General features: G+C 44.5%; 1 protein-coding gene across 1 annotated transcript in view; it reads left to right on the plus strand.

The window, feature by feature from the left end:
* The first annotated feature begins 2908 nt into the window (after positions 1 to 2908).
* Positions 2909 to 24988, plus strand: part of AGXT2 (alanine--glyoxylate aminotransferase 2) — a 41659-nt gene continuing 19579 nt past the window's right edge. Inside the window, exons 1-8 of the mRNA XM_032213445.1 lie at positions 2909 to 3050; positions 7032 to 7117; positions 8563 to 8747; positions 12072 to 12195; positions 14285 to 14379; positions 19488 to 19581; positions 22376 to 22469; positions 24256 to 24356. Coding sequence (XP_032069336.1) covers positions 2960 to 3050; positions 7032 to 7117; positions 8563 to 8747; positions 12072 to 12195; positions 14285 to 14379; positions 19488 to 19581; positions 22376 to 22469; positions 24256 to 24356 — 870 coding nt within the window. The 5' untranslated portion in view covers positions 2909 to 2959. The remainder of the gene's footprint in view (positions 3051 to 7031; positions 7118 to 8562; positions 8748 to 12071; positions 12196 to 14284; positions 14380 to 19487; positions 19582 to 22375; positions 22470 to 24255; positions 24357 to 24988) is intronic.

Below are 24988 nucleotides of genomic sequence, written 5' to 3' on the forward strand. Positions count from 1 at the left end.
GAAGACAAAAATCTAAAATAAACATGAACTGTTATTGCAGGCCTGCAAAAATCATAATCTGAAAGCTGTTTCGAAGACTGCCCTTTTACAGAAGATGTTTTGAGGAGTATACGGATTTATTTAGCTGAAAAAAAATCATGACTGGTTATCCACTGAAGTCTTTTGTCTCCTAACCTATTTTAGCACATTCCAGCTATTGAAAAACCAGTCTCTCTGAACCTGGAAAAAGTAATTATATATATATGTAGGCCTAAGGTGTAGGGCAGTGATACCTTTTTGTTGTTCCGTGTGAAAAGCACGCCCCGCCCCTCTTGTGCATGCGCAGACATCCCTGCACCACGTTTTGGGTCTAGCAGACCTTCCTGCAGCCTCCTGGGACCAAAAACAGGCTGGGGTGGAATGCGCCGCCTCTCCGCCCCTGCACATACACGTGAGACCTCCTGTGTATCTCGTGCATGTGCCCCCATCCCCCCGCACGGTGGAGACCCAAAAATCAGCTGGCCAGCGGGAGGCGCACACATATACATGGTGGAGCTGAGGCGACAGTTCGTGTGCCCCCAGACGGGGGGGTTGTGTGCTACCTGTGGCACGCGTGCCATAGGTTCGCCGTCACGGGTGTAGGGTGTTGTTTAGTTTTGGCGTTTCTTTGCAGTTTTTCACTATACTTTTTGTAAAGATAAAGGTTCCCCTCGCACATATGTGCTAGTCGTTCCCGACTCTAGGGGGCGGTGCTTATCTCCGTTTCAAAGTCAAAGAGCCACCGCTGTCCGAAGACATCTCCGTGATCATGTGGCCAGCATGACTAAGTACCGAAGGCACACGGAAAGCTGTTACCTTCCCACCAAAGGTGGTTCCTATTTTTCTACTTGCATTTTTACATGCTTTCGAACTGCTAGGTTGGAAGAAGTTGGGACAAGTAACGGGAGCTCACTCCGTTATATGGTACCAGGGATTCAAACCGCTGAACTGCTGACCTTTCTGATCGACAAGCTCAGCGTCTTAGCACCTGAAACACCGCGTCCCTGTTACTTTTCGTAGCTGATGCCAAAAAAGTAAAACTGTCTTCCAAACAAGCAAACAAACGTTTAAGTACAGTGAAAAATATTAATTGCCTTGGAAAACATAATGTTTCCATCATTGCAAAACACATTTTGCATTTTTATGGTTGCCAGAAGCTTCCTCACTGAGAATTTATATTCTAGATTTTATATTTTATATATATATTATATATTTATATATTTTATATATTTATTTTATATTATAGAATTTATATTCACACCAGTGATACGCATTTGAGATATGACCAAAAAGTTTACAGCTTTTTCTTTCTTATTTTTGTAATACACTCGAATATTAAAGATTTACATTTCTTTAAGTATCTTGTAATTCACAAAAATCTCTTGAGATTTTTTTTTATCTGAAAATGTCTGAGTAAGCCCCCTTAGTCAGATAATTCATTCCTAATAATTCCTTTGATTCCCCTAATAATTCATTCAATGTTCTGAATCACATACACGTCTTAGCTGAGAAAAGGTAAATTTATAGTCATCAGTATGTTCATAATACATGCAAATCATGAGCCTATTCACTTTTAGAAAAGCTATTTTAATTTATATATTTAAGAGAAAGAGGGAGAGGAAGGAGAGAAATATTTGACTACAGTCACTCGCGCCCTTGTGACCTCTAGACTGGACTACTGCAACGTGCTCTACATGGGGCAGCCCTTGAAGAGCATTTGGCGACTTCAGCTTCTCCAGAATGCAGCCGCGCGAGCGATCGTGGGTACACCTCGGTTCACCCACATAACACCTATCCTCCGCGAGCTGCACTGGCTGCCTATTGGTCTCCGGATACGCTTCAAGGCGCTAGTCGTCACTTATAAAGCCCTTCATGGTATTGGACCTGGGTACTTGAGAGACCGCCTGCTGCCAATTACCTCCCAAAGACCCATTAGATCCCACAGACTAGGCCTCCGAATTCCATCCGCTGGCCAGTGTCGACTGGCGACTACCCGGAGGGGAGCCTTCTCTGTGGCTGCTCCGACCCTCTGGAACGAACTCCCCGTGGAGATTCGCACCCTCACCACCCTCCAGGCCTTCCGCAAAGCCCTTAAAACCTGGCTGTTCCGACAGGCCTGGGGCTAAAGTACCGTGCCCCTATCTCGAATGGTATGATTGTTGCGCTTTTAAATTACGTATTGTTTTGTGTTGTTTGTCAAATTGTTTTTATCCCCCCTTCCCTTGTTTTGAGCTGTGAGCCGCCCTGAGTGCCCCTGGGGGGAAAGGGGCAGCATACAAATGAAATAAACAGTTAAACAGTTAACAGTGTTTCACAAACATAGCAACATTACCAATATTTATGTGATGTGTGCTCAAATGTCCATGTACGCATGGACAAAATTAAAATATAGGTACAGAGATTGGCAGCTTGTCAATTGCATTCTTTTGGCAAGTTATTAAGGCCACCTGGAGGTTTGTCTGTATCATCGGGGTCACCTGAGTAGTGCAAATTCACCACCATTCAGTCAGAGCTGATGAAGCTACTTGGATGAGAAGCGAAAGAAAAAGAAAAAAACAGAAAAAAGCACCTTTGGGAGAGCCCAGCAGAAAGAGATAAAGAGGCTGCGGGTGAGAAAGACAGAGAAAGAGTTGAGGAGGAGAAAGCGACGAGAAGGCCATGAAGGCGTCCTTAGGGAAGGACGAGGGAGATAGGAAGACTTGCATGCACTTTGCACATGCACAGAGACCGTTTCGGATGCCCGGGCTTCGCCCACCGAGAGGCACCGCATTCCTTCCCCTGCTCCTCGGCCCCGGTTGCCCTCTCGGTTAAACTCGGGGCTTGCAGGAGAGACCAGGAGCGGCTGGTCCAAGAGGCGGCGACGGCAGCCCCGTTGCCATTGGTGGGCCGCGCCGGTCTTAAAGTCCATGCCGCTCGCCTGGGCTGCTGAAGCGGCGAAAAGATGGTTGGCTCAGCGCGGCTCCCCCTCGCCCGTTTGCCCCGCTTCTTGGCCGGGAAGAGGGCCGGCACAGCGCGGGCCCTCCCGGGGAGAGGTAAGTGGAGGCAGCCGGGAAGGAGCCCTCCGGAGATGCTCTTTTGCGCCTTCGCTCGGCGGTGTCAGCGTTTCCCCGAGGATGGTGACCGCCGGGCCTCTGAGCACGTCCAGAGTGCATTTGCTAAGAGCAGCATGCTGTTCCACAGCCCCAGAGGGGCGGGTGTTGTCTGGATCCACTCCCCTTTCGTTCAAATAGGAGAAGCCACAAAAGTGTTTTGTGAAAAGGCGGTCGCACCTCCAAACCGCAGTCCCTGTTAGACAACTTTCTTTTTCATTCTTTCTTATTCTTTCTTTCCTTCCTTCCTTCCTTTCCTTTTTCTTTCTCTATCACCCTCTCTTTCTCTTTCCCTTTCTTTCTTCCTTCCATCCTTTCCTTTTTCTTCCTTTCTGGCTCTCTTTTTCTCTCTTCCTTCCTTCCTTCCTTCCTTCCTTCCTTCCTTTTTTCTCTGTTTCTTTCCCTCTCTCTCTCTTCCCCCCCCTCTTTCTTTCTTTCTCTCATTCCTTCCTTCCTATTAACCACAAGTATTAAGTATATACAGTATGTAAATACAATACAGTGTATACATATACCCTATTACTAACATAATACCGTAAGTACCTATATAGTACAGTATATAAAGGGAGTGAAAGATATGGCGGAGGCTGGGGGGAAATGAGAAGGGTGGGGACATCCACTCCTTCCTCCTGCGTTCTGTCCGGGTCAAGAGTGTCGTGGGAAGGCGAGAACGCGCGCGTGAGTTTGCGCTCGTGCTTGGGGAATCCAGCACGGGCAAAATTAACTCCTGTTCGCGTTGCGCCTTTCCTAATTGGCACGTCGGAATCAGCTCACTGCTGTAGATGGGGGTCGTGTGTCCGACCTTCCTATCTTCACTCGGAAATCAGCAACGTTAAGATGCAATTCAGTGTTTGCCCCCAATACAGGGACTTCGATCTTTTGCATGAGTAGATGTTGTAAGGGGGAAATGCAGGGTTTTCCTTCTAAATATCAGAACGGGGTGAGACTCGAGAATTGGCGGGTGGATGTGGCTTGGATCTTCCCCCTCCCTTACAAGGACCGTGGATTCACTCGAAAGCCACTGACCTAAAGCAACCCGGTGCGTTTAGGTCAAATGTTTTATGAACTTGGCAACTTAAAGATGGGTGGACGTCATGCTGGCTGAGGAATTCTGGGAGTTGAAGTCCATCCCCTGCTTTTAAGCCACCATCCCGCATTTTCAGAGGGGACATGGGCCACACCTGCATCCTTCCTTGGAGCCAGAGCTGGTCTCTCCAGCTGGGACGATGCCCAAGCAAGAACCCAGCAAAGGCAGAGGGTCCATGTTTTGCTGAACTCTTGCTGAACTTCCCCTCCCAGGGGTTTCCCCATTGGTGTCCCCAGTGGGTGTCTGCAGTGCTCCTCCCTTGGGCTACACCTTGGACTTCAAGCCCCAAACGGGTGGAACTCAGGTCAGCCAAGCGAGCCTCCTGAACTCATTGACCTGCGGTTGGAAAAGGAAGAACAGCCCTAAACCATTCATTTGTTTTACTTGAATGAGCACTGGAATTTGTTGGGCAGCCTTGGACTTCAGGGTTTAGTGACCAAGGTCTAGCAAACAGTTTTCCTGATGTTTTTGCCAACAATTAACATCTTCAGGAAAAAATGGATCTGCGATGCCCGTGATGGCAAACCTATGGCAAGAGCCAAGGTGGCGCAGTGGTTAAATGCAGCACTGCAGGCTACTTCAGCTGACTGCAGTTCTGCAGTTCGGCTGTTCAAATCTCAGCGGCTCAGGGTTGACTCAGCCTTCTATCCTTCCGAGGTGGGTAAAATGAGGACCCAGATTGTTGTTGGGGGCAATATGCTGACTCTGTAAACCGCTTAGAGAGGGCTGAAAGCCCTATGAGGCGGTATATAAGTCTAACTGCTATTGCTATTGCTATGTGTGCTACAGGTGGCACGCTGAGCCCTCTCTGTGGCAGTGGTGGGTTTCAAAAATTTTTAGAACCTCTTCTGTAGATGTCGCCTGCTTTGTGGGAGTGGCTTGCCGGCCATGTGACCAAGTGGGAGTAGCTTGCCAGCCACATGACTGAGTGGGAGTGGCTTGACAGTCATGTGGCTGGGTGGCGTGGCCAACTTGTAAAATGTGGTGAAACTCACTTAACAACGCTCTTGCTTAGCAACCAAAATGTTGGCTCAGAAATTCTGGCATTTGAAGCACGCAAGTCTTAAAGCTGCCAAGTTACAAGACCCTTGCACCCCTAACCTTTTAGGAAAAAAAAACCCAGGGGTGTTCAAACTTGACAGCTTTAAGACTTTAAGGTTTAGGTAGGACTCTTAGACGCAGGCGGGGCGATTGGTGAGCCAGCCAATCAGTGAGCGGCGGGTGGGGGGAGGGAGCTGGAACTGGTTCTAAACGGCATGGTAGATTTGTGGAACCTCTTCTATAGAAGAGGTTAGAACTGGCAGGAACCCATCCCTGCTCTGTGGGCACACAAACCATCGCCCCAGCTCAGCTCCACCATCCGTGCACGTGCTCCTTCCGCTGGCCACCTGATTTTTGGGTCTCTGCCATGCGTGCGTGGGGGGGGCTGGGGGCGCATGCAGGAGACGTGCAGGGGGCAGGGAGCTGGCGCATTCTCCCCCCATGGCCTGTTTTTGGTCCCAGGAGGCTGCATTGAGGTCTGCTAGGCATAAAATGGGGCACGGTGGTATGTGTGCATGTGCAGGGAGGGGGCGTGCTTTTGACACGCAATGACAAAAATGTTAGCTATCACTGTGCTATGCAGATCACAGGCAATGAAGCAGTCTTTAGAGGCAGGTGACCTGACTTCTGATTGATCTTTACCCAAGCTGGATTCTGATTGGTGCATGTTGGTGAAGGCTGGTGTCTCTCATTAAAATATCAGGAAATCTGTTCTCTACACCTGGGGCATTAAGCCCTGAAACCAAAACTGTCCCAAAGACACCAGCCTTGAAAGCCTGATGGTGAATCTACGACACGTGTGCCACATGTGGCATGCCGAGCCCTCTCTGCAGGCATGCAAGCCATCATCCCAGATCAGCTCCAACACGCATGCGCGCACGCCTCCCGCTGGCCAGCTGGTTTTCCGGTCTCTGTTGCGCGTGCATGGAGATGGGGCGCATGTGGGAGATGTACACGCCTGCATGGGGGGCAGGGGCTTATGCACGCATGCGCATTGCATTATGGGTGCAGGCTGCTGGAAAAGAGGGGAAGAGGTGTGGAAAGCCAACTGGTGCAGTTGCTCTTCTTTCTCTCTCTTCCAGGACCTGTTTTAAGCTAACTTGTAAGTGAAATCAAGATCCCTTGGAGCAAGATAACTTCCTATGATCTATAAATTTTATACGGACAGGCTGGTGTAGCTTTCTTTACAGTTTACACAGTGATGTTGGTTGATCTTTGCTTTTTCCCAGAATGTTTTTTGTTTACTTTGTTAGAGCAGCCAAATTAAAAAAAAAATAGAGTTAGGGGAATCAAGAATTCTGGCTGACATTAATGAAGGAGAATGTGAGCACCTTTGTGTCAATAGATACAATTTGCCTCTCTCAATATTCTCTCCAGATGTGATAGACACACTACTATTTATTCATGCCAGTGGGGAAGATGGGAACTGTAATCCTATACATTTGGAAGGTGTGGGGGTGGAGCAGAGGATGCCCAATGAAACCCCATTAAGGAAATGATACGAAAATTGTTCCTGGAGGATGGAGGTGGACTTAACCCCAGGACTTCCTCTGACTATATTCCACAAAATCCAAAGCTCTGATTTGTTTAAGAATTCTGTTCAATTTCCTTTCCTGGTCCATGAAGTGCAATTTCAGCTCCATTCACAAAATCCGAGATGACATTTCATCCATTACGGGCAATGTCTTTGTCATAAAAGATGAAAATGATCAGCTGTGAAATTAAATGGCATTCCAGATAGATGGCTATTGCGACGGGCTTTGATAAGTGTATTAATCTGCATTTCCTTTTGTTAGAGGTGCATCAGTATCAAGAACTGAAAAACTCTTCCTGCCTCCAACCCAGAATGCCTCCATGTGCCTTTGTGCCTGAGAAGTATGATGTAAGCATATGGTAGTCTTGGTTATTGTGGATGATTGGTATCATTGGTGCTAATGGGAAGCAAAATGCAATGGATCAAACCAAGGAAATGTCCACTGTGATTGAGCCCTGGTGGCAGAGTGGTTAGAATGCAGTATTGCAGGCTAACTCTGCCCAAAGTCAGGAGTTTGAGTCTGACCGGCTCAAGATTGCCTCAGCTTTCCATCCTTCTGAAGTCAGTAGAATGAGAACCCAGATTTGGGGGGGGGGGGCAATATACTGACATTGTAAACAGCTCAGTGTGTTCTAAAACACTACGGGGCAGTATAGAAGTCTATGTGTTATTGCTGTTGCTACTGCTATTATCATACAGAAACATGGATAAGACTGTATCTGTCAGGAGTTGGGCATGTGTGATAACTATTACATCGTTGGTCTTATCTGTGTCATCTTGCAGAAGAGATGGGAGTATTTCTGTAGGAAATTCTAAACAATCACTGCCACTTAATGTTCCTCAGGCAGTGTTCCAATATTTGAATTGGGCTGCCCCAGAGAGGAAGGGGTCAAGCTATTTTCCAAGGCACCCGATAAGAAATAATGGATGGAAACTGAACAAGGAGAGATTCAACCTGGAAATGAGGAGAAATTTTGTGACAGTGAGAACAGTCAACCAATGGAATAGGAGTTCCCTTCAGAAGTTGTGGGAGCTTCATCACTGGAAGCTTTCAAGAAGAGACTGGACTGCCATTTGTCAGAAATAGTGTGGGATCTCCTGCTTGGGTAGGTGGGGAGGGGGGTTGGACTAGATGACCTACAAGGTCCCTTCCAACTCTGTTAATCTGTATCTGTATATAGACCAATGTTTCTTAACCTTGGCAACTTTAAGACGTGTGGACCTGAACTCCCAGAATTCCCTAGCCAACTACTTTCTTTTGCACGTGTTTTAATTTATCCATGTCTGTCCTAAAACAGAAGTCTAAAACTCAAAACCTTCTGAGAGAGCAGAAGTGGCGCAGTGGTTAAATGCAGCACTGCAGGCTACTTCAGCTGACTGCAGTTCTGCAGTTCGGCTGTTCAAATCTCACCGGCTCAGGGTTGACTCAGCCTTCCATCCTTCTGAGGTGGATAAAATGAGGACCCGGATTGTTGTTGGGGGCAATATGCTGACTCTGTAAACCGCTTAGAGAGGGCTGAAAGCCCCATGAAGCGGTATATAAGTCTAACTGCTATTCTGTGTCTGACGGATTCAGAATGGAAAGGAAGAATAGTTTCTCTTCTTCTGGATACAAAATGGGCTGGGTTCACAACCTCAGGCATAGCCACCAAATACAAAAGAAAAAAAAGAAATTCTAAGATTAAAACTAAGCAATCCTAATACGTTGTTTGAATGTAGCTGCTTGGTCTTTATGTGATCTGATGTTGTGCTGTGATTCACACATACTTTCTTTAATGTTCTGCAACCTGTAGTCCTACCCTTATGAACAAATGCTGAAGATTCGCCAAGAGAACATATTCCCATCCCTGTATACTTGTTATAAGAGGCCACTCCTGATTCATCAAGGACACATGCAGTGGCTGTTTGACTTTGAAGGACGAAGATACCTTGATCTCTTTGGTGGAATCGTTACCGTCAGTGTTGGTCACTGTCATCCGTAAGTAAGATTTTAACACCTAAGTCAGTGTTTCTCAACCTTGGCAACTTGAAGATGTCCGGACATCTTCAAGTTGCCACGGTTGAGAAACACTGACCTAAGTTGATATGCAAGGATTGGCATGGCTGAATTCCATTAGCAGCATGTGCCAGTTGCAAAGACCCAGGAAACATTCTTTTATATATACAGTATATATTTATATTTATATATATTTATATAGTTTACATCGTTGCCACGATGTAAAAAAGATGTGGCGACTCTAGAAAGAGTGCAGAGAAGAGCAACAAAGATGATTAGAGGAGTGGACGCTAAAACATATGAAGAACGGTTGTAGGAACTGGGTATGTCTAGTTTAATAGAATGAAGGACTGGGGGAGACATGATAGCAGTGTTCCAATATTTCAGGGGTTGCCTCAAAGAAGAGAGAGTCAAACTATTCTCCAAAGCTCCTGAGGGTAAAACAAGAAGCAATGGGTGGAAACTAATCAAGGAGAGAAGCAACTTAGAACTGAGGAGAAATTTCCTGACAGTTGGAACAATTACTGTATTTTTCAGAGTATAAGATGCACCTTTTTCCCTCAAAAAAGAGGCTGAAAATCAGGGTGTGTCTTATACTCCGGTCCATCTTATACTCTGAAAAATACGGCAATCAGTGGAACAACTTGCCTCCAGAAATTGTGAATGCTCCAACACTGGAAGTCTTTAAGAAGATGGATAATCATTTGTCTGAAGTGGTGTAGGGTTTCCAGTCTACGGCAGGGGGTTGACTAGAAGACTTCCAAGGTCCCTTCCAACTCTGCTATTCTATTCTATTCTATTCTATTCTATTCTATTCTATTCTATTCTATTCTATTCTATACATGCATACATACATACATACATACATACATACATACATACATACATACTGTATGTTTTTCTTCATTTTACATCACAATTTCAACTTTGGAACTGGTTGTATCAGCACTTTTTAAAAAATACATGATGTTATACATCCTAATTACAACCATTTTTCTCTTATTCATACAATATACTCCTTAGAAGAAGAAGAAAAGAATAAAAAAGAGAAAATATATAGAAACTTGACATTATATGACATACTTGTATGTATTTTTTCCATGGTTCTAACATAGTTCTCTATACCTTTATCATTCTATATATTTTGATTTACACTTTTGTACAGTCTGATAGTAATATTGCTTACAATACATATTCTTCTATACAGCTTTATACCTGTATTTATTTCTGGCTTGTTGATCGTCTTTCATTATTAATTTTCTAACCTTTGCATCTCTAACCAATTGTACCATAGGTTCCATATTAAATAATACTCTGTTTCTCCTTTGTCTTTAATTTGCATCGTTAACCTCTCTATTTCGGTGCATTCTAATATTTTCTTTATTACCATTTCCTCTGTAGGTATGCTTCCGTTTTTCCAATTTTGGGCATACGTAATTCTAGCCGCTGTTATTACATTAATAATATTCTTTTTCTTGTGTTGCTATTGACTTACCTTTTCTGACATCATCCCAAAGGTGATTTTTTCCCCAAAAGGCAACAGTTTTTTTCCCCCTTGGAAACTTTTCACTTCTCATCCAGGAAGCTTCTCTAGTTTTTCTTTGAAAGGTTTTCAAAGAAAAAAAAAAGTCCAGTTGCATTTTGGAAAAAACACCTTTGGGACAACCAAGATTTAGATGATTGAGAATCTCCATAGACTTCTCTGACGTCACAGCTGCTTTGAACAGGCATAATCCTTATTTAATTGGACTTAAGAGCAGAGAAATATCCACAGTGATGTTTTATTTATCTAAAGATATTGTACTTCTGAAAGTGGTCCTATAACATTTCATTTTCTAGTGACCTAAGATTATTTCCATTTCTGTAAATTATACAACATTTTAGTTGTTGCTGCTGCTGTTTTTAAATACAGCCTGCGCACTAGTTAAAAAACATCTTGTGACTGGTGACATTTCAGGATAAAAACAAAGAAAAATTGTAATAGACATACATGCATTTTTATTTATCCAACATTTCCTTTTGGGTAAACAACATTATGCAAGGCATAGAAAGAGATCCAGGAGAAGTAAGCAAAATAAATTAAAAACAGGAGGAAAAAGAAAAGGAACTTTAATTTAATTTCATTTACCCGAGCATCATTTCCTAAAACTTTCCACATCTGTCAGCCTGAGAAACCAACCTTCCTTTCTACACAACCATACACTGATTCATATAAGGCCTTTTATGAATTCAGATTACACCTTCAGTTCAGCCACACAGTGTTTATAATAAGACGGACAGATAGTCACTTTAGGTATCAAGAGGAAACAGTTTTCAGATATTAGGTCCAGGGGTCGGTTCCTGCTTCTGTTACTGCCAGTTCATTCAGGGACACACTTTGCGCATGCGCATGTTTAATGCATGCTATGCGTTCATGCAAAGTAGTAAAATTTTGCTTTTGTGCATGCGCAGAGGACTAGTTCAGGGGTGTGTCCGGCCAAGTTACTACCTACTCAACCAAACCGGTCCAAACCAGTAGGAACCCATCTCTGCTTAGGTCCCAGGTGTGAGAATGGAAGATCAGTCATCAAGAAGCAGGAACTGCAGGAAGTAACCAAACATGACTTCTGGGAAAAGCGGGTTCAAAGACAGACCACCGCAACAAAGTCCCCAATGGTTCCCCCCCCCCCAGCTATGGGACAATCCCACTGTTCCCCAACACAGGGGTCAGCAACCCATGGCTCGAGCCACATGTGGCTCTTTCATCCCTCTGCTATGGCTCCCTGTCGCCGATCAATAAAAAGAAAAAGGGACACCGTGCTAGGAGGAGACTCTATGGTGGGGGCGAACTATACTTCCGGTTGGTAAAAGGAAAAAGGATGCCGTGCTAGGAGGAGACTCTATGGTGGGGAAACCGAACTTCCGGTTGGTAAAAGGAAAAAGGATGCCATGCTAGAAGGAGACTCTATGTTGGGGGAACTGGACTTCCAGTTGGTAAAAAGAAAAAGGATGCCATGCTAGGAGGAGACTCTATGGTGGGGGAACTGGACTTCCAGTTGGTAAAAAGAAAAAGGATGCCATGCTAGGAGGAGACTCTATGGTGGGGGAACTGGACTTCCGGTTGGCTCCAGAATTGAATGACGGACTCCCGGTTAGGATCTTTGTGGCTCTTTGAGTGTTTAAGGTTGCCAACCCCTGCCCCAGACCTTAATTTTCAAGAAGAGACATGCCAGGAGAGATGCTTCTTCAAGCCTTATCTTCTTAATTAAGGACCAACATTGCCACCAATTAGATTGAAGTACCATTTTTTTCCCCCAATGAATCCAGGAAGGTAACAGCGGCAGCTCAGAAACAGCTCGGCCGCCTGGGACATACAAGTAACATCTACTTGCATCCAGGAATCCAAGAATATGCCAAGAAGCTGACTTCGCTGCTTCCCGGCTCCTTAAAGGTATGTCAGGTTGGGCATCATCATCAGGACTGCTTCAGAGGGCTTGGGGTGGGTGCATGTTGTGAATGTTTATTTATGTAGCGGGAAAAGAAACTGGGCCCTAATATCAGAATCAGATAACTTAGTTTATGAGTTATCAATCAATCAATCAAACCTTTATTGTCAATGCACAACAATGCACAATGTACAATGAAATTGAATGAGCCTCCCTTGGTGCAGCCCATCCAAGAACACAGAATCCAATTGGAGTTATGGTGACAATCAGAGAATTGGAGCCGTGGAAAATACAAAATATATTAGAAATGATAGAAAATATTTGAGTGGTAGGTGGTGGTGTTGGATTGTTTTCCAAGCTTGCTGTCTAGCTTCCAAACCTTTCGTCACCAGGCTATGTGATATCCATAGTGGGACATTGGTTGAAGCATCTTATTTCAATTCTTCTCTGCTTTTATTCATCTCATGTGGGTTGTGTGACTAGCTGGTCATGATGTGTAAAGGTCACCAAGGGAAGAGGTAGACGTTGGTTGGTCTCTTGAGTGATACGGCTCCTTAGGCTAACTCCAAGTCGACATATTTGTTGATTGATCCACTATCACCGTGATGGTAAACCTATGGCATATGTGCCACAGGGGGCACACAGAGCCCTCTGTGCGGGCACATGAACCATTGCCTCAGCTGAGCTCCACCTCGCGTGCGGGCGCGCCTCCCACTGGGCAGCTGATTTTTGGGTCTCTGCCGCGCATGCATGGGGGGCAGGGGGTTGCAAGTGCATGCACCAGGGAGACAGGGGATGCCCCCCCGTGCCTCGTTTTTGTTCCCAGGAGGCTTCAGGGTTGCCTGCTAGCCCCAATATGGGCCGCTAGGGGTCGCACATGCATGTACAGGGGGATGGGGAAGTGTGGAGGGGTCATATGCACATGCGCAGGAGGCAGGGCGAGTGGGAGGGGTTGTGCACACATTGCATTATGGGTGTGGATACACATAATGACCAGCCAGTCACATGGCATATCACATGGCATGACCAGCTGGTCACATGCCCTACCAACCCCATGACCCCATGAGATTAATAAAAGCAGAAAAGAACCGAAACAAGGCACTTCAACCAAAGTCCCGCTGAGGATGTCATCCAGCCTGGTGACGAAACATTCGGAAGCTAAATAGGAAGCCCGGAGAACGAACCATGATGATCAGCAATGCAAAACATATTTTGAAAGGTAGATTCAGGTCATCCTTGACTTACTGTACAACCATTCATTTAGTAATCATTTAAAATTACAATAATGCTGAAAAAGTGACTTATGACTGCTTTTCACACTTATAATCATTGCAGCACTCCCAGGGTCATCTGATCAAAATTCAGACGTTTGGTCAAAGACATTTGCCGTGTCCTGGGCTCATGTGATCATTCTACAAAGCAAAGTTAATGGAAAGCCAGTTTCGCTGTCAGGGTTCCAAGTAACACCCCCAACAAAAGAAGACTCCGAGGCTTGAGTTTCCTCAAAGTTCCATTTTATTAAAGATGTCATGTTGGCACATCTGGGAAAACCCGAATCTAAAAGTTTCCACGTTTTCCCCACCCAAATGAAAGTTCAACTCCTTGCCCAGCACCCACATGAACATCACATGGTCCAATCAGGCACCGTCCAAAACTAGAGATGCCTCCCAGTCACCTCATCGCAGCTGCAGGGCAAGGTGGCCTTGACTCTCTGAGAAAAGAATGTTGTTATGGCTACATATCACCCACACTCCATATAATCCCCCCTCGCATTTTCCCACAGCAGAAAATGTGGCAGGCCTGAAGTCCAAAAGGTAAAAGATGGCTTCCCAGCCTGACAGCCGCTTTGCAACCCCATTACCAAAGCTTAACAAATGTGGCAAGAAAAGTCATGAAATGGGACAAACTCACTTAACAACTTGTTTAGCAGCAGATGTTTTAGGCTCAATTTGTAGTCATAAGTTGAGGGCTACCTGTACAATAACTTTATACTTCATTGGGTTGGGTTGGTAATTGTGCATGGATTTAGATACAGTATGTGGCAGCTTCGGTCTCTTTTTTAACAATGTATTTCCGTCACAATCTTTGTCACAGGTAGCTTATCTGACTAACAGTGGCACTGAAGCCAATGACCTGGCAATGTTAATAGCAAGAATTTTCACCCGCAACACTGACGTCATTTGTTTGAGGTAATTGTGTGCATTGTGCTTTGTTCCCTTCACGGGCTTCTGTGTTCTCTCTAGGAATTCGCTGATGGCTTGTAGATATTCATGCCAAAGACTTTTTATCCCACAACCTTCTTCTGATCAAAACCTTCTCCTGAGCTGCTATAAATCCCTTTTTAATGTAATTAATATTAAATGTTATTTGATTCTGCATTATTTTCCTACTAGCTGGCCTTTCTTATACTAGACAGATCATTGGTTAATAATTTATTCATTTAGTGTAAGGCAATGGTACATTAGCCAGGAGGCTACAGTGTTTATATAGTGTGTATGTATATATATCTCTCTCTCTCTTTCTCCCTCCCTCTCTCTCTCTCTCTCTCTCTCTCTCTATCTATCTATCTATCTATCTATCTTATCTATCTATATCTATATCTATATCTATATCTATATCTATCTATCTATCTATCTATCTATATCTGTCTCTCTGTCTGTCTATATCTCTATCTATCTATCTATCTATCTATCTATCTATCTATCTCTATGTCTGTCTGTCTGTCTGTCTGTCTATATCTATATCTGTCTCTGTCTCTGTCTCTGTCTCTATCTATCTTTATCTGTTTATCTATCTATCTATCTATCTATCTATCTATCTATCTATCTATCTATCTATCTATCTATCTATCTGTCTATCTCTATCTCTATCTCTATCTCTGTCTATATCTATCTATCTATCTTATCTATCTATATCTATATCTATATCTATATCTATATCTATATCTATATCTATATCTATATCTATATCTATATCTATATCTATATCTATATCTATATCTATATCTATATCTATCTCTCTCTATCTCTATCTCTATCTCTATCTCTATCTATCTATCTATCTATATCTGTCTCTGTCTCTGTCTCTGTCTCTATCTATCTTTATCTATCTATCTATCTATCTATCTATCTATCTATCTATCTATCTATCTATCTATCTATCTATCTCTATATCTATCTGTCTATCTCTATCTCTATCTCTGTCTATATCTATCTATCTATCTATCTATCTATCTATCTATCTATCTATCTATCTATCTATCTATCTATCTATCTATCTATCTATGATAGTCTGTTTGGTTCACCCGCCCGCCCTATCCAGAAGTGCACCACAGGAGATAAACTAGTTCCACACTCAAAATGGCAACAGCCGACTTCAGTGTCATCTGGGGCTTTTCCCCTCCACTGATGTCATCTCGCATTCAGGCATTTCATTGGGCAGGTCCAGCACCAATTGGATTCATATTTCTGCATGAAATGCCTTCTTTTTCCCACCGAAGTGGTAACTATTTATCTACTTGCATGTAACATGCTTTTGAACTGCTATGTTGGTGGGAGCTGAGGCAAGCGGCGGGAGCTCATCTAGTTACATGGTGCTAGAACTCAAACTGCCAGAGTACAGATCTTTTCCAGTGTCTTTAAGCCATGGAATCACCACGCCTCTCAATAATTCAAAATATGTAGTCTAATAATGAAAGCTAATAATAAGGAAATATATGAAATAGCCTTATCTGTTCAAATATTCATATTTTCCTAAGACCGATGTTGAAATAAAGGCATGCAACCGTACCTGACCTGCTCCAAAATATATGAGATCAATAACTCTGGTACAATTTTAGCAATACCACCAGTAACCCTTATAACCTATCAACATTCTCATGAAAAATCAGAGAAAATCTAGTGCACTATTAGCAACTGTCATTTTATATCAGCTTTGGAAAGCTGGTGCCAACGTAGATGGGTACCTTGACAGCTGTGAATGCTGAATTGGCAATTCCTGCGCTAGACCACTCATGTTGAAAAAGAATTGATTATGATCTGGTCCTCCATCAAAGATATCAAAGCCACTATATAGGTGTACTGTCTAAACTGAGAAAGTGGCTGTAATGCACAGAACAAATCCTGTGAAGTTTCATTGAATCAACTGGTCCTCAAACTGGATACTCAAAATGAATTAGGAAAATTTTCATGAACTAAACCCGCTATTAGGAATGCAAACTTTTACCCCAAAATACTAATCTCCCTTCTTTATATTGCTTTTGAAAGCCCCTTCTAATACACTTCTAGAAGATTCCCTAGCCTTCCTAAAGCACATTTGATTGATTTGGAGACACATATTTGATATGCCGATTGCACCTGTCCACTGGCATAAGGAAACCATTGGATCAGGGATGGGTTCCTGCCAGTTCTAACCTCTTCCATAGAAGAAGTTCCACAAATCTACAGTGCTGTTTAGAACTGGTTCCAGCTCCCTCCCCCTGCCCATCTGCACATCATTAAGATGAAGAGTGACAGGAGGAATTCTGGGAGTTGAAGTCCACAAGTCTTAAAGCTGTCAAGTTTGAACACCCCTGGGGTTTTTTTCTAAAGGGTTAGGGGTGCAAGGGTCTTGTATCTTGACAGCTTTAAGACTTGCACATTTCAATGCCAGAATTTCTGAGCAAACATTTTGGTTGCTAAACAAGAACGTTGTTAAGTGAGTTTCACCACATTTTACAAGTTGGCCATGCCCACCCAGTCACATGACCGCCAAGCCACTCCCACCCGGTCACATGGCCGGCAAGCCACTCCCACAAAGCAGGCCACACCTACAGAAGAAGTTCTAAAAAAATTTGAAACCCACCACTGCATTGGATACATGGTCCATGGTGGCGCAGTGGTTAGAGTGCAGTACTGCAAGATACTTCTGCTGACTGCCGGCTGACTGCAATTTGGCAGTTCAAATCTCACCAGGCTCAAGGTTGACTCAGCCTTCCATCCTTCTGAGGTAGGTAAGATGAGGACCCAGATTGTTGAGGGCAATGCTGCTCTATAAACCACTTAGAGAGGGCTGTAAAGCACTGTAAAGCAGCATATAAGTCTAAGTGCTATTGCTATTGTTATACAGTCTCAAGAAGACGGGTGCGAATGTTTTAATAAAGAAGAGCCGCCAAGAACGTGCAACTTGACAAAAAAACATTTCAAAGGTGCTTTTTCAAGAGCCAACTGGACTTCCTTGGTTTTTCTTTGAAAAGTCTATAGCTAAACAGCTGTGTCTTGTTCCCTGGGACTTCCAGAGCAACCAGATGATGGATGACTCAGAGGATGGTTAGAACTTTTCAACCACTAGGGATGATGGATCAGAATCTCCAGGGGCAGCCCATCTGGATGCAGGATGCTCATATTCCACATCTAACTCAGATGTGGTATTCAGTAGGTTCTGACCAGTTCTGGAGAACCGGTAGCGGAAATTTTGAGTAGTTCAGAGAACCGGTAAATACCACCTCTGACTGGCCCTGGCCATATCTATTCTCTGCCTCCCGAGTCCCAGCTGACCGGGAGGAAATGGGGATTTTGCAATAACCTTCCCCTAGACTGGGGAGGGAATGCAGATTTTACAGTATCCTTCTCCTGCTACCCCCACCATGCCACGCCCACTGAACCAGCAGTATTTTTTTTTTAATCCCACTACTGATCTAACTGCTCATTGCCAGCTCTTTGCTGATTGAGAGTGATCTTCTGATCTAGGAAATAGAAAAGCACCATTGCTATCCAAATGCAAACACACGAGACACTGAACAGTAACTGAATGTTGTTGATTGATTTCTTGGGTGGGGGTCACACAAATAGTGCTGCCTCGTGTTCTTCTGTCTTCTTAATGATCTTCAAACAGCTTGCCTGGTCTAGGTGCTCCTTTGGGGATGAACAGTAGGAGGAGGCTGTGCAGGTGCCACAGCAAAGCATCTCCCGTTGGTTATGTTGGGTGGGACATTGGAAGATGTCAACGGGACTTGCCTTTCCAAGCACCATTTGTTGCATTGCTCACTTTCCATAAGATCCCCAGCATCTGTCAATTCTTTCATGGAGGATCAACTAATTGCCTCTTGAAAAAGCACCTTTGGGACAACCATGACCTGAATGATTGAGAATCTCCATAGACCAGTGACGTGCAGTGAGTTTATGGCTGGTGAGGCACTAACACAGTGGTGGGTTTCAAATTTTTTTAGACTTGTGGACTTCAACTCCCAGAATTCCACAGCCAGGCATGCTCAGTTCCGATTTAAAGCGACAGCATTTGTTTTTCTCCTTTGCGAAATAAGTTTCCTTCTTTCTTTTTCTTCTCCCTTCCCCTCCTTCCTCCCTCTCTCCCTTCCTCCCCCCTCTCTCAAACACACACACACACACAAGTTGGATTGGACTATCTCTCCTACCCCCTTCCCTCTCTCACTCACTCTCAAACAAAGACACAAACACATACAAAGTTGGATTGGAGGGAGAGCACCAGCGAGGAGACTACAGGAGGAGGCAGGAAGCCGGTCATAGAGCCATACTGATGGAGCACACATACTTTCCCCCAGCCCCGGAAGGATCCAGCCCAGCTTCACTGATTACAGGTTTGAAAAGGCAACGTGGCTTTGCCTGCAATCAAACTACACTTGGGGAGGGAGAGCACAAGCGAGCCAGGGTCCTTCCCTCCAGCCTTTGCCCAAAGCCGCGCACCCAGGAGGATGAAGTTTGAATTCCTCCCCCTCCCTGCGACCCACATGTACCTTTTCCAGCTGTTTCAGAGAGGATTTCAACTCTGCTCTTGCCTCGGGTCCTCTGAAGAAGCCCCGCCCAAACGAGCGCCCTCTACTATGAGGCAGGAGAACGGCATGCCTCACTTACATCAGGAATTTTTAGGCTTTTTAACCCTTCATAAAAATACTCATAAAACGCCTAAAGTCAGACTAGATGAGCCACACTGTTCTCCTGCCTCATAATAGAGGGCGCTTTTTAAGAGGCTTTTTTAAACAGTTAAGCAGTCATCCACAGTGAAGGCAGCAACTAGCTCAGCCTGACTTCAGCTTTTTACATTTTTTTTTCTTTTCATGATGGGAGTGGTGAGGCTGTGCCTCCCCTGCCTCCCCTGACTGCCCGTCACAAAAGGACATTGACAAAAGGATATTCCACTGAACAAGAGTTCTTCGGCTTTCAGAAATGTGTCGTTTTTCTTTACTCTGCAGTTAACACAATTTCTGTGATTCTAAATATATAAAAAGATTAGCAGACAAAACAATCACGCTAAGGTTGAAAATATGATGGCTTCCTTTCTGCAGAGGCGGCTACCATGGAGGTAGTACCTACGTCATGGGCATCACAGCCATTGGAAGGTACAAGCATAATGTTGCCAACGGAGCCAACTGCCACTCGGTCAGTATCTTACTTTGTTTTTTGGGGGGAGGACGTGTTTTTGGAACATGTTGGACATATTCCTGACTGGTGTTGATATTGCTGGTACAGATAATTCTCAGTTTACGACCACCACTAAGCCCAAGATTTCAGTTGCTAAGCAAGACCGTTAAGTGAGTTTTGCCCTATTTTACAATTTTTCTTGCCACAGCTGAATCAGTGCAGATGTTAAGTTAGTAACACAGACGCTAAGTGGATTTGGCTTCCCCGTTGACTTCATTCATGGGAAGGTTGCAAGAGGTGATCTCGTGACCCGGGGGTCACTGCACCCATCATGAATATGAGCCAGTTGAATTTTGATCATGTGACCATGGGGATGTTGCAATGGTTGGAAGTGTGAAAAACAGTCATAAGTCACTTTTTTTTCACTGCCGTTGTGACTTTAAATGGTCACTAAACTAACTGTTCTAAGTTAAGGACTATCTGTATTGGATCTTATCTGCATTGGGATTACTTCTTCCTCATTAAGAATGAAAAGAGAGTCTAGTTTTCAAGAAGTTGTGCAGATTGATGCTAAACGCAAGCGTCGTCTTGTCCCCTGGTGGCCTATTCCTATTGCCACTTTGAGCAACATACCTCTGTTTGAAATGAATTGTGCCAAATGTTTTGTTGCGTGACCCGTCAAAACCGCGGTTGACAAAACCGCGCTCGACGAAAGCGCGTACCTGACGTCATCAGCAGCGCGACGAAAAAAATTAAAAAATAAATAAAATTAAAATTAAAATAAAATTAAAGCAAGCCGATTCACATAAAGGTAAGGGTTAGGTTTAGGGTTAGGGTTAGGTTAAGGGTTAGGGTTAGGTTTAGGGTTACGTTAAGCGTTAGGGTTAGGTTTAGCGTTAGGTTAAGGGTTACCGTTAGGTTTAGCGTTAGGTTAAGGGTTAGGTTTAGGGTTAGGTTTAGGGTTAGGGTTAGGTTTGGGGGGGTTAGGGGAAAGGTTTTCGCTTTAATTTTAAATTTACCGCTCACAGCGCGATGTTTTCGTTGCGCTGTGATGACGTCACGTACACGCTTTTGTCGAGCGCGCAATTGTCTACCGCGGTTTTGTGGTGGAACCGTTTTGTTGATTCATGAGCCACATCAAAATTTGCACCTTTGAAGAAGGGCTATAAGAAAGTGCTTTCATAGAATTCTCTCACTGACCTGGATGAAATACTGGGGTCTTCATCAACCTCAGTTTCCTTACTTGTATTCTTTCTTGAGATACTACAGGCTGACCTTCCTTTTTGCTCATCCAGTCAGTCAGTCTTCTCTTGTGATCCCAAGTTGTTTTGTCTAAAGCTCTGATGGCGAACCTATGGCACGCGTGCCACAAGTGGCACGCAGAGCAATCTCTCCGGGCACGCGAGCCATCGCTCGTTGCTCGTCCAGGTTCCGGCACACCGGCCAGCTGGTATTCACGCACACAGAAGCACCAGAAACCGGAAAAGCAGCTGCCCAATGTACATGCACATGTCGGGCTCCGGATTCCGGCGCATGCATGCACACTAGCCACCTGGTCTTCTGGTTTTTGGCATGCACGTACGCACAAAGACCAGGTGGCCAGTGTGCACGCACGCACCAGAAACTGGAAGATCATCTTCCCATTGTGCCAGTGGTGGGTTGCAAGCTGTACGCCCTGGTACGAGTATACCAGAGCCTGCCCGGCGTACCAGATACCATTCCGGTACGGTGCTCTGGAGGACCCACCCGCCCGCCCATGCTCCTTACCTGTCTTTAAACTCTTTGGCGCTTACGCACACGCACACGTACACAGCACGTACTGGAGCATTGGGGGAGGCTCGCGGAGGCATCGCTGGATGGTGAGATGAATGCTTGTGCTGGGCGTGTGTGCGCACATGGTGCGCACGTTCATGTGGAGGATGCCGGGCCCCATTGTAACCATACTGGTTGCAACGGGATCTAGAATCTACCACGGTGGTGTGCGCTCCCGTTTCAGCACTTGGTGCCAAAAAGGTTTGCTAACACTGGTCTAAAGGCTCCAACCCTAATGAGGATGAACCACAATAGCTACCATTGTCAACTGCTTCATTTCATGGTCCATCAACATGATTAGATGTCCTGTGTAAACTATCCACATTTTAAGGTTCTGTGCATCACGGTTGGTTGCTATTTTTCAGGAAGTACGTCAGAAGCAAAATATGAGTAGTCCCAGGAGAAAAAAGTGGATATAGGCAGGATTATAGGTGGGCGAATTCAATTAAAAAAAAAATCTTTTGAGACTTTTAAAAAGTATTTGAAAATTCTTATCATGGCAGTTGTGTCTCCAATGTGGTGCCTGGGAGCTATATAATGTTATTAGCATCCACCAAACTCTCTACTCTAATTTTGCACTCTAGATTCCATAAATGAAAAAAGAAAAATAATCTAGCATATTGCAAAGGTAAGAATCAAGTGGAAGCATAATTATATTTCCAACTATCCTGCTGAGCTCTGTAGCATCCATAAAAATGAAATGATAGGTAGTAAAATCCCTTATTTTGTTTGTCTTCTGATAGATTTATGGATGTTTTGCATTTGGCTGCACCCACAAGGGCTGAAGTTGGCCAAATGGGCCTCTTTGATTTTCATGCGGAGAAAACTTGGTTTATAAACAAGGGATAAATGGTGACATCTCCAGTGTAAGGGTTCATCTTCATCCCTCTTTGCTATTTTAGTTCTGTCTTTTCTCTGTGAATTTACTTCTTAAGAATCTAGCACACTCAAGGATGCCGTGGTGGAGTAATGAACATCGTTGGATCTGTTGTTTCTTTAGACAATGTTGCCTGATGTTTTCGGTGGTCCCTGGGGAGGAAGCCACTGTCGTGATTCTCCGGTGCAAACAATTCGAAAGTGCTCCTGTTCCTCAGGTTAGAAAGAAAAATCCTCTTGATTTTCACAGTTCCACATTTATGGCTCTTTGCACAGAGGTGGTATTTAGCAGGTTCTGACCAGTTCTGGAGAACCGGTAGCGGAAATTTTGAGTAGTTCAGAGAACTGGTAAATACCACCTCTGGCTGGCCCCGCCCCATCTATTCTCTGCCTCCCGAGTCCCAGCTGATCAGGAGGGAATGGGGATTTTGCAGTATCCTTCCCCTGCCACGCCCACCAAGCCACGCCACGCCCAACAAGCTATGCCCACAGAACCAGTAGTAAAAAATTTTGAATCCCACCATTGTCTTTGAAGGATCTCATGATGATTTAAAATATTTTTTTTTTGCTTGAAAAAACATTTAATTTAGTTTCTGGCAAAAAATGCCCACTGCAGACAGTGGATTTCCTTAACCACAATATTCACTTAGCAGCGACCTCATTACAACCAACACAACAAAGGTTGTAAAATTGGGTACGGTCGCATGCTGAACCACTTGACAACCAACACAACTTACAACTCTAATTCCAGACCCATTTACAGTCATGACTTGAGGACTAACTATAAGTGTCAGGATGTATTTCATTAGCTCTCCATCATAGAATCCCCCCCTAATGTTGAGTTGGTGCTATCTACCCATCCTTATTCAGCAGAAATTCACTAGGATTAAATTTATTTTCCCCATGATCGGTCCAGAGGTGGTATTCAGCAGGTTCTGACCAGTTCTAGAGAATCGGTAGCGGAAATTTTAAGTAATTCGGAGAAGTGGTAAATACCACCTCTGACTGGCCCTGCCTCCATCTATTCTCTGCCTCCTGAGTCCCAGCTGATTGGGAGGAAATTGGGATTTTGCAGTAACCTTCCTCTGCCACATCCACCAAACCACACCCACCAAGCCATGCCACACCCACCAAACCATGTCCACAGAACCGGTAGTAAAGAAATTTGAATCCCACCACTGGATCGGTCCCTCTCCTGCTTCTCCTGCCTCTGTTCTCAATCCCTATCTAGATAGCAATAGCACATAGACTTATATACCACTTTACAGTGCTTTACAGCCCTCTCTAAGTAGTTTACAGAGCCAGCCTATTGCCCCCAACAATCTGGGTCCTCATTTTTACCAACTTCGGAAGGATGGATGGCTGAGTCAACCTTGAGCCGGTCAGGATTGAACTGCCAAATTGCAGCCAGCCAGCAATCAGCAGAAGTAGCCTGCAGTACTGCATTCTCGTGACCCGACAAATGCGCGAACGTCAAAAGCGCGCCGACAAAACTGCGGCGCTAAAACCGCGATGTCTAAAGCGCACCGACAACAGCGTGCCGACAGAAGCGCGATTTAAGTTAAGGTAAGGTTTAGGGTTAGGTTTAGGTTTAGGGTTAGGGTTAGGGTTAGGGTTAGGGTTAGGGTTAGGGTTAGGGTTAGGGTTAGGTTTAGGGTTAGGTTACAGCGCGCTTCTGTCGGCATGCTGTTGTCGGTGCGCTTCAGCGCTCATCCGTCAGCGTGGTTTTGTCGGTGCGGTTTTGTCACCGCGGTTTAGTCAGGCATGCTTTTGTCGTTCGCACATTTGTGGTGGAACCCTGCATTCTAACCTCTGTGCCACCATGCAGTGGTGAAGGCAACATCATTTGATTTGACCAAAAAAGGATGTAGCAAAGTTAACTGCATGCTACAGTGAGCCAATTGGGGAAATGCCTTTTGGCATTTTAGATGATAAACAGGGCCATGATGTTTCTTTCATAAATAACAGCCTTAAAATAATAAACATGTTGCTCCCCCAATACAGGATCCTGCCACGCTAAAGACCAGTACATTGCGCAATTCAAGGACACACTCCAAACTTGTGTTCCAAACAAAGTCGCTGCATTTATTGCCGAGCCAATTCAAGTAAGTGGGTTTTTTTTTTAATTGGCTGCAAAGACCTAAAACTTTTCAGTGCTCTTTCCGACACAGATTAGTTCATACTATGCTTGATTCTTAATGGGCACAACGGCGCAGTGGTTATAGATGTTGAGCTTGTCATCTGGAACGCTGACAGCCCTGGTTCGCGACCCAAGTGCTTCCCGACAAGGTGAGCTCCCATTGCTTGCCCCAGCTCCTGCCCATCTAGCAGTTTGAATGCATGCAAATGCGAGTAGATAAATGGGTACCATTTCAGTGGGAATGTAACAGGGTCATGTGCACCTTGGCATGTAGCCATGCCAGTCAAATGACTACGAAAATGTCTTTGGACAATCATGGTTCCCTTGGCTAAGAAACAGAGATGAGCTCCACTAGAGTCTGACAGGACTGGAGAGTGGAAACCTTTACCTTTATGTATGATTCTTAAAATAACACTTTCCTTATGTTATAAAACATAATGTCATCTTAAACATGTTGCAATCCGAGGACCTCGCTTCTTCTGTAGATCCATTTGAGATTATAGTTGCTATCCTGTATACATTTAACCAGGGAGTCAGTCTCATTGATGACGTTAGATATGCATGGAATCACACTGTAAAATGTACTTTGTTTTAATT

The sequence above is a fragment of the Thamnophis elegans genome, chromosome 3 (assembly GCF_009769535.1).
Source record: "Thamnophis elegans isolate rThaEle1 chromosome 3, rThaEle1.pri, whole genome shotgun sequence".
NCBI classification, from domain to species: domain Eukaryota; kingdom Metazoa; phylum Chordata; class Lepidosauria; order Squamata; family Colubridae; genus Thamnophis; species Thamnophis elegans.